General features: G+C 42.2%; 1 protein-coding gene across 1 annotated transcript in view; it reads left to right on the plus strand.

The window, feature by feature from the left end:
• LOC116986250 (protein-glutamine gamma-glutamyltransferase 2-like) overlaps positions 1-17,598 on the plus strand; it is a 31,590-nt gene that overhangs the window by 125 nt on the left and 13,867 nt on the right. Inside the window, exons 2-8 of the mRNA XM_033041608.1 lie at positions 5,871-6,065; positions 7,336-7,557; positions 8,226-8,344; positions 10,441-10,569; positions 12,747-12,924; positions 15,030-15,165; positions 16,112-16,215. Of these exons, the coding sequence (XP_032897499.1) occupies positions 5,871-6,065; positions 7,336-7,557; positions 8,226-8,344; positions 10,441-10,569; positions 12,747-12,924; positions 15,030-15,165; positions 16,112-16,215 (1,083 nt within the window). The remainder of the gene's footprint in view (positions 1-5,870; positions 6,066-7,335; positions 7,558-8,225; positions 8,345-10,440; positions 10,570-12,746; positions 12,925-15,029; positions 15,166-16,111; positions 16,216-17,598) is intronic.

The following is a 17,598-nucleotide window of genomic DNA, read 5'->3' on the forward strand; positions in this document are numbered from 1 at the left end:
CAAATTTTTAATGCTGAAGGATTGCTCTATTTGAGTTCTCTTTGGAAAATTCAGTCACAACAAATGATTTATTTGTTCTGCTTTGTGTTTATACATGTAAGCAATGAGGAAGTCATAAGGTTGAGGAATGGTTGGCTCAGTGACTGAGGATCGTGCAAGTCTCATGGCTGTGTTGTCAGGAATACAAAGGCAATGTTAGCATTCATTTCCAGGGGACTAGAATATAAAAGTAAAGAAGTAATGTTGAGGCTTTATAAGGCACTGGTCAGGCCACATTCAGAATATTTTGGGAGCAGTTTGGGTCACATATCTGAGAAAGGATGTGCTGACGTTAGAGAGGGTCCAGAGGAGGTTTTAGATAACGATCCCGGGGATAACTGAGTTGAGGTATGCTGTGTGTCTGATGGCTCCAGACCTGTATTTGTGGAAGTTTAGAAGGAAAAGGAGGGGGTATCATTGAAACCTACTCATGGGCCGCGGAACTGGGGGGCTACAGCCCCCCCCATCCCTTTTTTGGCTAGACATTTTTCAATGTCTCCGGCTTTGGATGAGGCGCTGCTGTGCTCTGAGCAACCTGGTTGTGGGTGTTGGAGAGCCAGGGCGCAGGGAGGGATGGAAACAGAAGGAGCGGCGGGGGCAGATGCGGATGGGGAGTCGGGGTGGCGAGTCGCTCGCTGCAGCTCCAGCCTCAGTGCAAGAGTCCTGGGCCGCCGGAGGCATCGGAAGCTTTGTGCCGCTGCTGTGAGAATCTCCGCTCTGAATTCACCCTGGTGACCGGCATGGACCAGGCTGCGGCTCGGTGCATCCTGGAGGACAACCAGTGGCTGCTGGAAGTAGGTACCAAGCACTAGGTAGAAACGGTGGAAGATAGTGGCCTTCAAATGGGGGTGGTTGGAGAAAGCATCCTGCTTGCCTGCTAGATTTTCACTTACTGTAACTGCAGGAAAAAAAATTCCCGATGTTGGGGGAGTCCAGAACCAGGGGTCATAGTTTAAGAATAAGGGATAGGCCATTTAGGACTGAGATGAGGACAAACTTTCTTCACCCAGAGAGTTGTGAATCTGTGGAATTCTCTGCCAAAGAAGGCAGTGGAGGCCAATTCACTGGATGTTTTCAAGAGAGAATTACATTTAGCTCTTGGGGCTAGCGAAATCAAGGCATATGGGGGAAAAACAGAAAAGGGGTACCGATTTTAGATGAACAGCAATGATCACATTGAATGACAGTGCTGGTTAGAAGGGCCGAATGGCCTAGTCCTGCACCTATTTTCTATGTTTCTATGCTTGAGAATATGGCAATAAAATTCGACCACTTGATTTTGAAGCATTCATGCATGGTGGAGGTATAATGTAGTCATAGAATGATACAGTGTGAAAACAGGCCCTTCGGCCCAACTTGCCCCCACCCGCCCACCCTTTGTGTGGAAAAAGTTGCCCCTCAGATTCCTATGAAATCTTTTCCCCTTCACCTTAAATCTGGTCCTCGGTTCACCTACTCTGGGCAAGGAGAGAATTGGCTACATGAAATGTATATTTCTAATGCATTTTAGATTTCTCAAAAGTCTTACTTTAAAAAAAGTAATGACTACACAAACATATACCAAGTTCAAGTGAGTTTATTGTCATGTGTGCCTGTATAGGACAATGAAATTCTTGCTTTGCTTAATGTCATGGTTTGATGATTCTAACTTTAAATCAAAATGAAATATATGTCCAAAGGAGAACGCATACTTTCAAAATACTCAGATTTTTCCCCCCGAGCAAAACATAACTTGTATGACTTTGCAAAATCAGGAAATGTTATGATTATTTCTTGTCCCTTTTTCCAACTACAAAAAAAAATAGCACTTGGAATTCTAACACATTTAAACGTATTTTTGTCACATTTTCTGTACCGTGGAAGGCACTGGCGTTGATCCAGGGGGTTGGGGGATATTTCCCCCCACTTTTTGAGGTGGGTGAGGGCCTGTATTATTATCCCCCAGTTTTTGGAGGTTGAGCAATAACAAAAATAATAATCACCTGCTCCTATCTCTCATGTAGGCCCTGCATTATCTTAAAAATAATTCACAACAAAAAACATTGAAATCATACCTCTACAATGCACTAAAACATGATTTTAATACATCAAATTTCAAAATGTCTCGCCTCCCACACTCCCCCCCCCCCTCAACTCGGTTGCTCCACTCCCTTGCAGAGTACCCCTAAGTCCAGTGATCAGTGATCACTCACCCCCCCCCCCCCCCCCTCCCCCCTGCTACTGAATAATGAAAGGCCTAGATAGAGTGGATGTGGAGGGGATGTTCCAAAATGGGAGGATATAGAACTAGAGAACACAACCTCAGAATAAAAGGACGTAACTTTTGATTGAATATGAATAGCCAGAGGCTGGTGAATCTGTGGAATCCATTGCCACAGATGGCTGTGGACACAAGGCATTGGGTATTTCTAAAGTGGAGATTGATAGGTGCTTGATTAGTAAAGATGTCAAAGGTTACAAGGACAAGGCAGGAAAATGGAGTTGAAGGGGAATAATAGAACAGCCATGATTGAACAGTGGAGTAGACTCGATGGGCCAAATGAACTAATTCTGCTCCTCTCTCTTATGGTCTTATAGTCTTATGGTGTACTTCTGTTAGCATAGGGCTGTTTTTTGGGAACCTTCAACTTCTCTCACACTTTGGTATTATTTTGATTGTGTCTGCACATTGAGGGATTGAATATTAGCAATTGTTTTTATCTGAAATTTCTTGTGGATTTTTATGTTTTCCTGTGGTGATTTACATGTATTTTTAAATGTATTAAAATCAGGGGGTTGTTGGCTTCAGGGTGGCAACAAGTTCATAAGATCATGTGATAGGAGCAGAATTAGGCCATTCGGCCCATCGTCTATTTCGCCATTCAATCATGGCCGATCTATCTCTCCCTCCTAATCCCATTCCCCTGCCTTCTCCCCATAACCTCTGACACCTGTACTAATCACACAACTATCTATCTCTGCCTTAAATATGTCTACTGACTTTGCCTCCACAGCCTTCTGTGGCAAGATGGTGCAATAGTTTGTGCTGATGCCTCATTGCCTCAGGGACCTGGGTTTTAGCTTGACCATAGGTGCCATGTTTGTGGAATTTACATGTTCTCTCCGCAACAGTATAGGTTTCTCTAATTGGTTGCTTCGAAATGCTCCTCGAATTGTGCAGTCACAGAGAAACTAAAGACGACCTTGTAGTATGTTCCAGTATGTGTCCTCTTTTGCTCTTCCATCTGCATTCTTGAATCCTGGAACTGGTTTCATATTCCACATTTGCAAATTGTCATATGAAGACTGTGTGTTCTGTCTGGGCAAGTCACAATCCAAGTATAGCTAGGATTAATAGCTTATTGTCATGGTTGATGGTTGAATTTTAAAATGATCACCACCACCCTAAACTAAAACGTCGACAGACACATTCAGCACCTGTTGGAAGGGAGAGGAGAAATCTAGGTGAAGCATAAACCAGAAATGCAGGAAACTCGAAACACCTACCAAACCTTTAGGTGCAAATTTACACAGTGGGATATTCAGGACAATGGGAGAGAATTGGCTACATGAAGAATAAGTGGGAGAATGGAAAGAATTTCATCTAAATTTAAAAAAAAAAATTATTAAATACATTTCTTGATGCTCCTGAACACATCATCAGTGATGTAACCTGGGGTCATTTGGTGTTTTGGGTCTTTCACCATCAGGCACCCTCGCCCAGGCAACCCAGCCTTGGTTGAACAGACCACGACTTGTGTTCAGGTGGCATTCGCTCCTCCCCATAGACCTCCTCTCCACTTCCTCTGTGGTGTTGTTGATGGCTCCTCTCCTCTCCATTCCATTGATACCCAGTGCACTCAAGGCTTTGCAGAGCAATTGCCCTGCAAAACTTCTGCAGCCAACCTCGAAGGGCATACACATTGCCTTCCAGCCCTGCTTATGGCAGGGTGTGACCAGGTCTTGGTCATCTTCCTCTCGTGGGGCTCCTCCAGATGGTCCTCCCACAGCACTGTCAGTTCTAACAAGATTTTTTTAGTCGCCTCAGAGACCAGGAGGATGTCTGGCCTCAGGGTGGTCGTGGCAAAATGGGAAAGAGTTTCATTTAAATAAATAAGCTGAGGAAACCTGAAAATGTTAGGGTGAAGAAATGAACCGAATGGAAGCAAGAAAATATTTAGAAGAAACAGAATAATCGTTTTAAAAAAAGTGTTGTGTTAGTGGAACATAGATCATAGATCAGCACAGCACTGGAACTGGCCTTTGGCCCATAATGCCTGTGCTGAACATAATGCCAAGACCAGCTCATATTTGTCTGCACATTATCCATAATCTGTCCATTCCTTGCATATCCAGCTGGCTATCCAAAAGCCATTATCGTATCTGCCTCCATCACCCCATCTCAACAGTGTGTTCCAGGCATCCACCACCCTCTGTGTAAAAACTTGTCCCGCACATTTCCTTTAAACCTTGCCCCTCTCTCCTTAACATTTGTGTATGTTTTCCGTTTTGTGACCTTAAACACACTCAGGGCACCCACCGACCGGTAGGGAAGCACTGATTCAGGACTTACCTTGCCTGTACATCTGGCCGCCCGCAGCGGCGATTGCGGAGGTTTATGGTCCCGACCACGGGGAAAAATGGAGGAGGAATGACTAAACATTGTGCCTTGCACCACAGTAATGAACGCTGTGGTGGATGTTTTGTGTTAAATTTTTTATTGTGCATTGTATGTTCTTTTTTATTGTACCACTGCTGGCAAGTTCATTTCACTGCACTTCATCGTGTATGTGATGAATAAATCTGACTATTGACTATTGACTTAGTTGAATTGAAGTTGTTATCTTCCTTCAAGGCACTGTTTTCAAAGCATGTTGCAGGTGAATTAACCCAGCACGAAAAGTGTGATCAGACATGATTTAGATGTAGAGAGTTATTGATTCTCCCGGGAGTTTTCCTGAGATACCATGAACCCTAACTTAAAAATCTATGCCTGGGTGAACATCCAAGGCAGACACTTGATAGTAAATACAAATATTTAACAATATATTACAATGGATCATCAACAGAGTTATATCACAAGAGAAGAGGCTCTTTAGCCCATCAGGTCCACACTGACCATCAAGCATTTATTTCCCCTAATCCTACACTTAATCATAGTGTCATAGGGTTATACAACCAAGAAATAACCTTTGGTCCAACTCATCTAAGACAATCAAATTTTATAATTGAGCTTGTCACATTTGCCTGGCAGTTGGCACATGTCCTTCAAATCTTTCCTATCCATGTAACATTTTAAATGTCTTTTAAACGTCCACACTGTATCAGCCTCTTTCGCTACCTCTGGCAGCGTTCCAAATACACATCACACTTGGATGAAGAAATTGCCTCTTCAGGTAAGGTCAAAGGCTTAAATATCAAAACACATCCAGCTCTTGACAGTTCCAGCACATTAAGGGGCTGATGGTAATTTTTTTTACTCATTTTGTGTCGGCCGCTACTTCTTCTTCTCCTTCTGCACGTTGGCCCTCTTCACCTGATCTCATTACTGCATTGAAGACCAGTCGCTATGCAAGGCCTGGGAGAGGTCAGGCTCACTCTCATCCTCAGTCTATTTGTTGCTTAGTTTGTATAGAATAAGCCCAGTTATTTCAGTAGTCAGGCATGAATGGTGGTGGCAAAGACCGAAAGTGAGCATGGGAGGCTCACTGCCAATTTTGGCCCATTTCCTGATGCTCACATTCATTTTTCCTCCTCAGCTATCGTGGTTGACTATGCTAGAGTCACAGAGGCCACTAGCAGGGGAGCCCAGCAACATTTAATCTTTTAACAATGTTCTTTTTTGTTAATAGATGGCAAGCTTGCTTCAATTGGTGAGAAGTGCCAAGTTGACTTACAATGTGCAGCAAATAACAAGGCGCACAGAACCATTGAGATCAGCGAGAAGCGTCTGTTACTCAGAAGGGGACAAAGCTTCGATATTAACATGTTCTTCAAAGATGGATTCAATCCTCAAAAAGAACGGATAGAACTAGCTGTGACAAACGGTACTGAGCTAAGGACCTTAAAAGGGGCTGTAATGTTTTGATACAATGTGGGAAAAAAAAGTAAAAATTCAAGAGTGTTTTATTGTCATATGTCCCAGACAGAACAATGTTTTTCTTTGCAGCAGCACAACAGAATATGTCAACATAGTACTCTGTAAAGTATAATAAATGAGAAAAAAAAGTTCAGTGTTTACACATAAAAACAACCAATAATAGTGCAAAAAGACAAAGCCGATGCCCACAAGTCTGAAAAATTGTCTCAACCTGAAACATCATCCATTCCTTCTGTCCAGAGAAGCTGCCCGGGCTGCTGAATTACTCAAGCATTTTATGTCTGCCCACAAGGCTATGTCGGTCAGAGCTTATTTGGCAGTTGTAATGTTTAATAGCCTGATGTTCTCTTAAACTGTGAATGTTTTAAAGTAAATATATAAACATGATGCATTTACACGCATGTAAAGTTAAGCTTCTTCCCACTAAATTGCTCCCAATGTGGTCATGTCAATTGCTGCCTAATGACTGCTATAGGGGTGGACAGGGCCGGATTTAGATGAAGAGAGGCCCTCAGCTGTTCCACGTGAGGCCCCTCCCAATCCCCCACCCCCATGACTAGATGAAGATGGTCCACCATATTGACACCGATTTGCAGTCGAGCATGGCCAATGAGATAAGGGGCTGGAAAGTTGCGCTTTTTATTTATTTATTTATTGCCTGTGCTAGTGTCGAGTTATTGGCTTAAAACACTATTATTCTGAAATGGAGGGCAAGGAAAATTACTGAATGGTGGTTTAGAGACTACAGTGCATTGTGACAGCATATGAAAAAAAGGCCTATGACAGTGTCAAAAATATTATACACCTTGCAGGGCTCTCACTTAATTTTTTTCTCTGTTGTCAGCCAGGCAACCTGATATTTCCCCCCTCACCTTAAACCTATGGCCTCTGGTTCTCAATTCCACTACTCTGGGCACGAGACTCTGTGTATTTACCTGATCTATTCCTCTCACGATTTTGTACACTTCTATATGATCATCCCTCATCCTCCTGCGCTCCAAGGAATAGCTCCCTCGTCTGCCCAACCTCTCCCTATAGCTCAAGTGCTTGAGTCCTGGCAATATCCTCATAAATCTTCTCAATTTACCTATTGCATACTTTAATAAAATTGCATGATATTTACAAATTAATTTGATTTAGAAAATGTACATTGCTTTTGTTTAAACACAATCTGCAAATGACATATTGTTGATTTAACTGTGCTTGTCTTGTTTTAGGTCCAAATGATACCAAAACAGTGATTGGCTTTACAGAGGAATTAAATGAAAGAAGATGGAGTGCAGTAATTAAGTCTGTCACCAAAAATGAATTAAGCCTGACCATCACATCATCGCCAAGAGCCATCATTGGTCGCTACTCCTTCAGTCTGCAGCATGATTATGAGAACATATCCTACTTCCTTGGAAACTTTGTTCTACTCTTCAATCCATGGTGTGCAGGTACTACTCATTTAAAGCAACTGCATTTCCATAATTGCCAAGCTAATGAAGAGGATGCTGCAATGGACCCCTCAAAATTGAACATGAGTTTGTTTATTCTTTGTTGGTGATTGTTGAACTGATTTACAAGAATGATCCCAGGAATGAGTAGGTTAACCTATGATGAGCGTTTGTCAGCACGGGGCCTGTACTCGCTGGAGTTTAAAAGAATGAGGGGAGACCTCATTGAATACAGAATAGTGAAAAGGCTTGGATAATGGATGTGGGGAGGATGTTTCCGCTAGTGGGAGCTTCCAGGACTAGAGGTCATAACTTCAGAATTAAAGGACGTTCTTTTAGGAAGGAAATCATAAGAAATTTCATTAGTCAGAGAGTGGTGAATCTGGAATTCTTTGCCACAGAAAGCCGTGGAGACAGTAGGATATTTTTAAGGTGGAGTTAGATTCTAGATTAGTACAGGCGTCAGAGGGTATGAGGAGAAGGCAGGAGAATGGGGTTAGGAGGGGGAGATAGATCAGCCACTATTGAATGGTGGAGTAGACTTGATGAGCCAAATGGCCTAACTCTAACTCCTATCACATATGACCTTATGACCTTATGATGCCTAAGCCTCACTTTTAATTTATTACAAATAATATGAATGTCATCCAGTCTCCTTTATGTTTCAGCGGATGAAGTTTATCTCAACAGTGATGTTCAGCGAAAAGAATATGTGCTGAATGAAACTGGGACTATTTACTATGGTGGTAGTGACTACATTTGTGAAAGAGACTGGAACTTTGGACAGGTACATGAACATTAGGAGATATTTTATTACTTGTCTTTGCCAGGCATAGTTAAATTACATAGCAATTTTATATTTCTAATAGGTTGCATGGAAGGAACTCTATTTTAATGCAAAGGATGTTGTCGATGCTTATGTGACTGTTAAATTACTTCAATACATTAGAAGCACTGAATGTATTTATTCTGCATCAAATATTCTAAACCAGCTCAGGTCTGTTAATTCCCAGAAATATAGAAACTTTTTTAAATGATGATTTGGGTTGTTCCAGAATATTGAACAACTATCAAAGATTAACCTGTCAAAGATTTCATGATGTGCTGAGACTAAGCTATGTATAATCTTTTGTAGATATGGTGATTCATGCATTATGTCTCATGTCTGAATATTGACATTGTGATCACTTGAATTTTCTAGCCATGTGTGCAGAAACATTTTTTGCAAGAGAAAATCCGTTAAATAAATCACAGTGCAGAATGATGTGCATTTGAAAGGAGAGTGAATAGCAGGATACCCTCTGAGGTTGAAACATGAAGAGAAGATAGGTGACTCCAAAGTTGGGTTTAAAAGTCTGTATTTTAATTGAAGAGAAAAGTTTAAAGCAAGTTCATTTAGTTTGAAGTCTTGAAGAAGAATGGGTCACTTTTGGAATCAATGTCATAAGGCACAAGAAAGAGTATTGAGATAAGCTCAAACATTACACTGTTAATTACTGTATTTCCTGGTGTCTGAGATGCTATTTTTTACTCTAAAATAAGGCCCAAAAATGTACCCGTATCAAGGTTAGGCCGAGCAATGCCACTCTCGTAGTGACTGCACCACGGAACCTGCCACGCCATCGACCCTAGAACTTGTGTGAGGTGGAAAGTGGCTGTAAAAGGATAGTACTACTGGGGGGGGAGTTTGCGGTCAGGGAGGGAAGTAGTTCGTGTGGCTGAGAGCGGCCGTTGGGACTAGACAGCGGAACCGGACGCCACCTCAGCGCCTTCTGCCGACCGGTTCGCCGGCCAGCAATGGTGTCCTTCAGCACAGGCAAAACCGGTGGAGGTGGTGGTTGGCGGGCAGCTACTGGGCGGAAGGCTGGCTGCTCTGTCCCGTGCTCTCTCTCTTTTATTTTCCTTTTCAAAGAATTTATTCAGCAAAATTCATAATACAGCGTTCCAAAAGTACCTTCAAAAGTTACAATACATCAAGCAGTCATTATAGTACATTGCTCTAGACCCCACGTGGCCACCAATGTTCACGGAAGGTTTCCAGCATCCCTGTGGGAACCGCCTGTTCCCTTTCCAGGGACAAGCGAGCACGAACATAGGCAGCTGTCCCTGGTGTGACCATCGACCGCCCACTGCCTGGACCTGCGAATGGCCATATTCAAGTATCAAGTATCAAGTATATCTTTATTGTCATTTTCCTGAGTACTCACATACCCAGAGAAAACAAAAAAACGTTGCTCAACCAGTGTCCATTCAGTGTGCAGTAAAAAATAAATAGAAATAAAAATACATATATCGTCATGAACAAATTAAACACTCTACTCTCTACTAAACATCAACAGGCGTTCCGATCGGCAGCGGCACGACAGTGGCTCTGCTGCAGTGTGTCCAGGTTGGTGGTTGGTCAGGCCCAGGAGCAAACAAACATGCAGAACCCCCCCCCCCCCCCCCCCCCCCCCCCCAATTGGCCCTCCCCACTCCATGCCTTGTGTCCAAACACCAGGATCATGGGACTGAAATGCAACCAGAACTTGAGGAGCAGCCCCTTCAGATATTGGTATAGGGGCAGCAACCTCACCTGAATGGCTCAGCGCATTGAGGGACAGGCGAAGATGGAGGCTTCCCAGGCCTCATTGCCTCCTTGAAGGAGTTTCACATCTTCCTTTCTACTCACTAAACCAAACCCTTGATCCTGTCTCGCCAGCCTTTTTTTCCACAATTTAGCAACTCAAAATGGGGGTGAGTTTTCGACGCAGGTGCGCCTTCATTGCCAGGAAAAACGGTAATGAAGAAAAATGAAATTTGGTGGAATATGACAGCATTTGAGTGGTTTCAGGAGTGGAATTGTTGCTGTTTGAAACTGATACAAACTTTCATTTTTCTCAGTTTGAAGAAGATATTTTGGACATCTGCCTGAATCTATTGGATAATGCCCCCAAATATTTAAAAAACGCAAAACGCGCGAATCGAAGAAGATGTTCTTCTGTTTACATTTCTCGAACTGTGTCTGCCATGGTAAGCATTTAAATGTCAAGGATAAATGTAAAGTTTCCCCTATGCGCCATTGATAAAGTCATTTGGATGCGATGTGTTTAACCATGAAGATTCAGGATGTGTCTCACTATCTTAACAGATCTTGGACTGAAAAGCCATTTTGCACAACACTAAACCACAAATGTTGGGTCAAGGAAAAATGAATTTGCCCTGGGTTATCTTGTGATCAATAAATCATTCCTGTAGATGCCTTTGAGAAAATTAATGGTACATTAATTTGTTCATTTTAATTTTAAAGAAGTACCAATTTGGCCTAGGAACTGAAGAATACATGATATTGATAGAGAACCACAACAAATCAAGCTGAGGAAGGTAGGAGAGGGATAAAGGGAAACTTTCAATAAAGATAATGCTGAAAAGGTAACATTGAAAAGGTTCACTGAATAATAATATAACATTACTGGTGTAATCCAAAATTATAAGGTTCTCAAAACGATTCAACTGTGTTCTTCATCTGTGCAATTGGCTGTTGTTGAAAACTCTACATTCATTATCTCGGTTGTCTGCTGTGTTTTTATTACAAAGAAAGACATAGAAGGCAAGGAACAAATCATAGAGGGCTTTCAACCAAGTGCTGGTAAATGGGATTAGTATAGATTAGACTAAATGCAGACCTGTTGGTCCCAACTACACAGGCGCAGCTTATTTCCCCTCATCCCCCAGCACCTCATCCTCCTCTTCGTCACTCTCCCTCTTCATTCCCCTCTTCTCCTCCCCTCCCCAATCCCTCCCTCCCTCCCTCCCTCCCTCCCTCCCTCCCTCCCTCCCTCCCTCCCTCCCTCCCTCCCTCCCTCCCTCCCTCCCTCTCCCTCCCTATCCTTTCACCTACCCCCAGTCACTCCCTCCCTCCCTCCCTCCCTCCCTCCCTCCCTCCCTCCCTCCCTCCCTCCCTCCCTCCCTCCCTCCCTCCCTCCTCTCCTCTCCCTACCCTTCTCCTATCCCTCTATCCCCCACCTCACCCACTCCTTACCTCCGCTATTCTCCCCCCCCCCACTATCCCTCCTCACCACCTCCACTGCCCTTCTCCCCCTCTATTCCCCACTCTCTACCTCCCCCACCCCCCACCCCCCTCAGACATGAGACAGGAAAATACTGAAAAAAAGAGGAAGATAGATTTCACCGAGTATTTTGAAATTCGGCAAATCCCCACCACCGCCGCGGCCCCATCATCACGAGGCCTCACCAACGCGGTCTCGTTGCCTCCTGGAACCCCGGCCGGGGCCTCGCGTGTAGAAGCCCAGGTCGGACAAAGCGGCAGAGGGCACCCACGGCTGAGCACCATGGAGGCCGTGAAGTGGGCTCGATCGCTCAGGTGCTCGCCTGCCCGCCTGCTTGGCACCACGGAGGTGCCTGCAGGTGCAGCTCCAGCCGGTGGAGCATTAGTGATGCTCTCTCCGCTCCTTCAGCTTTATAGTCTCCTCGCCGGTTGAGGCAGGCACCGCCCATGACTGACAGCGGACCCGGCGAATCAGTGCTGTGATTGTGCAGGAAGGTGCATCGCCGACTGATAGGAGAGGAGACCAATGCACGCACGTGTGTTTTAAATTTTTTTTAAAACCTTAATGACTTTTAAAATATACCATCGATCGGAACAAAACTTGTTGCCTTTGTAGCACAGGAGAATGGTGAGTAAGGTGGCGAAAAATCATAGCGCAATCGTGTACCATTTTTGCACAAATAGAAAAAAGCGCAAAACCGGAAGAGCTTAATATCAGAGTTTTAGTTATGTATAGATGAATACTTGAAGGCTGACATGGTTATGGTAAGGTAAAGAGCCTGTTTCTGTGCAGTATGACTATGGCTTAATGGTAGTTAAATATTTTAAGTCAGATTTTAACTAGTGTTACACCTTGCATGCAATTAGATTCTGGTGTGGAAAATCAAATAATACATTTATTTATATTTTTTCATTGTGAGCTTAACTAACACATTTAGTTTTATCCCATGCTTTGGGTCTATAAAAAATAATATTGCTAGAAATCTGAGCATTTTTAATCTTCATATCTCTTTCTTGCATCTTGATGCTTCAGACATTTCTTGTGATTTCACAGTGGGTTCTTATCAATATCCCATTCCATTCCTGTATTTAGCTTTGTTCTCATATCCACACAATGATATCTGTACAATTTTAATTTCAGGTGAATAGCGCCCATGACCAAGGAGTTATCCAGGGTAGATGGAGTAGCCCATATACTGGTGGAGAGTATCCAGGCAAATGGAGTGGAAGTATTGCCATTCTTCGACAATGGCAAAAAAGTAATTTCAAACCAGTTCGCTACGGGCAGTGCTGGGTGTTTGCAGCAGTGACTTGCACAGGTAGAGAGACATTTTGTGTTTGATTTCACAAAGAAGTGGACAAAGATTAAATATGCATTAATCATGATATACATTACCAAAAATAAATATATTTCTCCATTGCTAAATACAAAAATGTTTTTAATTAATTTAGCGAGATAAATGCATTTCAATGGAAGAACAGCAGAATGATGGACCAATGCAAATGGTAGTGTACTTGGATTATTGCCAATCTCCCATTGAAGTAACTGCAGGAGCTGCGGACAGCATAATATACAGTAGACATTTAGGTTTATTTGTTTTGGGATCCTATAAATATATGTGGTGTGTGTAGACGGTGGTTCTACACACACCAATCGAAACCAGCAGAAAAGGGAAAGGGTGAAAATATCAGAAATAAAAAAATCCAATGCATTCACCATTGGTTCAGGTTAAATCGTGATAATCTGACAATGTCCGTAATATCAGCAAGTTTCAAGGATTTCAATTCAATTAACTTTATTTATCCGTTAGGAACTTTGGTTTCTGCAGCCATACAACAAAAAGAAACAATTTTACAAAACACACAACCAAACTCAATTCACACAGACATCCATCACAGTGAATCTCCTCCTCACTGTGATGTAAGACAAAGTCTTGTCTCTCTCCTGCCCTCCATCCTCTCCCGATGTTAAAGCCCCCGGTGGGTGATGGTAAGTCCCGCGGCCATTAAAGCCGCACCGGCGATGTAAGGCCCTGCTCCGTGTCTTAATGTTGGAGCCCCCGGCGGGCGATGGTAAGTCCCGCGGCCGTTGAAGCCTCGATGGGCGATGTCAGGCCCCCCACATATACACAGTTGAAAACAATATAAAAACTACAGCAAACTACACATTGAATGGGACAATATTTTAAAAAGGACAGATGGACTGCAGGGGCCGCTGCCACGATGTCCCACCATGACATAACATTTGAATGAATGATGGAAGAAAAACACTCATACATTGTAAATTAAGAGGAAAATAATGTTGAAACAACAATAAAAGTACAGTGGCTCAGCAGTAGAGTTGCTGCCTTACAGCGCCAGAGACCCAGGTTCAATCCTGACTATGGGTGCTGTCTGTATGGAGTTTGTATGTTCTCCCCGTGACCTGCGTGGGGTTTCCCCCAGGAGCACCGGTTTCCTACAACACTCCAAAGATGTAGAGTTTGTAGGTTAATTGGCTTGATAAAATTTAAATTGTCCCTATTGTGTGGAGGATAGTGCTAGTGTATGGGGATTGCTGGTCAGCGTGGACTCGGTCGGCCAAAGAACTTGTTTCCGTGCTGTATCTCTAAACTAAATTAAAACTAAAAAGCTGCAAAATAGCAAAGAAACTCAGTGTCATACATCCTCCAACGGCAAAGGCTTGTGGGGAACTACTTACGACAGCTTGGACTGGAGATCAATCAAAGTGCCCTGAGCTTGTGGGGCCTGGCATCATTCCGGAATCTCGGCCCAAAGAAAAGTTCAGTGACTTCGTGCACAGCAGCTGTTATCCTAAGTAATACCAAAATTATTTACCATTTCAAAAGATGAGCTTATCTTGGATATCCCTGTGAAGAAAGGTTTTTCTTGTCTCACTGCGATATGTCCTTGCAGTTGCATCACATGAGGATTAATTCTACCAAGTCAACAAAATTACTTTTCTAAGCACCTAATTTTTTTTAACTCAAGCTTGACACAGGGGCCTTTTGGCAGACAATTCCATTTTAGCTGAAAAGCTTATTTAACCCGGTACATTAAAATGCCACAGCACAAAATCAAGATACCCTCAAATAATTAATGCATTAGACCAACATGGTGCACGTGCTTTCAATAAAATGTGTCTGAACTTTGATACTCAGATTTTTCATATTAATGTGAATTAATTTATTATACTATATTTTTTGTCAGGTAAGGCACAGTTCATTTGAATTCATACTGAATTACAAGCCAGTTTTGTTTCAAATTTGCCTTTTTATTAAATCCTACAATGGTCATAATGTGTAGCTGAAACATTTAGTAAGGCTATCTATTGTGCACTTCAAAGTAAAATATTCATTTGCTCAACCAAGAAGATATTCTCTTACTGAGTGTAAATCAAGTGTATAGTAACCACTTTCTTCAGTTTTAAGGGCCTTGGGTATTGCTACCCGTGTAGTCACCAACTTTGACTCTGCTCATGATACTGATGCAAACCTGACCATTGATAACTACTATAATGTTGAAGGGGACAACATAGGAGGGTCATCTGATAGTATTTGGTAAGTTAAAACAGATATGAATATTGAGACCGAATAATGCTTTGTTATCATATGCCTTTGGGATAATATTACAGCACTATGGTGAAATCTAATTGTAGAAATGTTTACTGCAACAATCTCTAAAGCCATCTGAGAATGGGTGGATTGATGTCTTTCATGTTTACAAGGAATGCTTGGTAGCTGTTAATTAAATACAGTCAGAAAAAAACCCGAAGGGCAGGAAGAAATGAAATTAAAATTGAAGAAGCATTAGAGAGAACTACTTAAACATAATATTGGGTGCAACAAAGCATGCTCATTGAAGAAGGATTCTGAACCTAAATGCTGCCTACTCATGTCCTTCAGAGATGCTGTCTGTCCCGATGAGTCAATCAAGCTTGCTCTTTGCAAGACTCCAGCATCTGCTGTTCATTGTGCCTTTATTCATACCGATCACTTAAATTCATCAATGGCCAGTTGAGCCTGGTGTTGTGACAGCTCGAGCCAATAATAGCAATAGGTGTGAAGTTCAAGTTAAATATCTAAATGTATCACATAGTTTCTCAAACTGAGGTTCTTGGATAAGTGGTGATCATTAAATCACAATATTGTTGACCTATTAGCCAATATACTTTGTGATTGAATAATATGAAACATTTTTGCAAAGATATTCCTTTTAAAGACATTCCTGTGTGCCAGTATCTGTAAATGTGTCGTTAAGTGTGTTTCTCTATGCATTGGACTTCCAGGATAATTGAGATTTGTGAGAAGTGTTTTTTTAAGTGTATTAGTATTTGCATGGAATGTCTGGCAGTGTGTCACTGATTGCAGTCTGCTACCATGAACTGGCCTGTATTTATTCTGCTTCTGCAATGTAAGAGAGTTTTAAAACCTTGATTATTATTTTTTTCACCTAATTTTCAGTTATGTTTCTGTAATTTAAGACACATTATTGTTTTTATTTCAGGAATTTTCACGTTTGGAATGAGAGTTGGATGGCCCGAGATGATTTGGTCCCAGGATTTAATGGTTGGCAAGTTGTGGATGCAACACCACAGGAGGAAAGTGACGGTAATGACTGACTTAGAATTCAGGCATATTGTATGCATTACGAAAGGTGCAATGACAGAGTAGGAACATGGGGATGGGAGCAGGACCGCAAAACTCCTGCAGTCCATTCCACCATTCATACATCCAGATTCAGGAACAGCTTCTTCCCAGCTGTTATCAGGCAACTGAACCGCCCTACCACAACTAGAGAGCAGTCCTGAACTCATGGACTTCATTAACTTCACCACCAATTTCCATCCCGCGCTCAAATTCTCTTGTGCCATCTCCAACACTTCCCATCCCTTTAAAACTCCACCCCTGAACTTATTGGAGAACCTCCGACTATCTTTGACTGGACTTTACTGGCTTTATCTTGCTCTAAACATTATTCATGTTATCCCCTTTATCATGTATTTGTAAACTGTGAAGCTGTAAATGGCTCGATTGTGAACGTGTATTTTTTTCCACTGACTGGTGAACACACAACAAACGCTTTTCACTGTACTTCTGTGCACATGGCAATAAACTAAACTAAACATTCATTAGATCTCTGTTTATCTGGATCTATATGCATTTAAACTAATCTTTCATTCTCCTTCCCAACAAAAACTTTTAAATATTGATTTTGAACTATTCAGTTAGTCTAATCTCACTTGCTCCATATGTGAAGCAGCTACATGTTTTCAACACCCTTCACATGAAGAAATGCTCCAGATGTTTCTCTACAATGGTTTAACCACAGTTTTAAGGGAATACTCCCTAGCTGGGCTTCTTTCCAGAGGAAACATTATTCCATATTTAGCCTATTAATCCTTTAATCATCTTAAATATCTGATTTGGCTCATCATTAGTAACCTGTCCTCATGCTTTGAGGCTTTTGAGACGTGTCACTGGTGAAATGCATTTGCATGGGTGTCAGGGGTAATGGGGAGAAGGCAAGAGAATGGGTTTGAGAGGGAAAGATAGATCAGCTGTGATTTACAGTGGAGTAGACTTGAATGGCCTAATTCTGCTCCTAGAATGTATCAACATGAATTGAATTGATTATAAAGATGAAAATAGAATGCAATGGCCAAACACAGAGAGTAATTGAAATGTGAAAACGTGTTAAATGGTTAATCAAAGTCTTTGTAATTGGTCCCCAGGAATCCAAACACTGCCTGCTATGCGGCCATTTTGTTTAGAAGGTGAAGTCTCATGCATTGCTGTAAAATGTCATGAGGTTGCATTACCTGAAATGCAATTTGATTGCAATCTATTGCAAAAGTCCATCCTATCGCCTGTTATATCCAAAGCAGATAACGAATGGAATCCGGAGAGATCTTACTATCTGCGGTATCAGTTGAAGAAATCTGTCTCCAGAATATCATATTTATAGTTCCAACTTCAGCACATGTATAGTTC

The sequence above is a fragment of the Amblyraja radiata genome, chromosome 23 (assembly GCF_010909765.2).
Source record: "Amblyraja radiata isolate CabotCenter1 chromosome 23, sAmbRad1.1.pri, whole genome shotgun sequence".
Lineage (NCBI taxonomy): Eukaryota > Metazoa > Chordata > Chondrichthyes > Rajiformes > Rajidae > Amblyraja > Amblyraja radiata.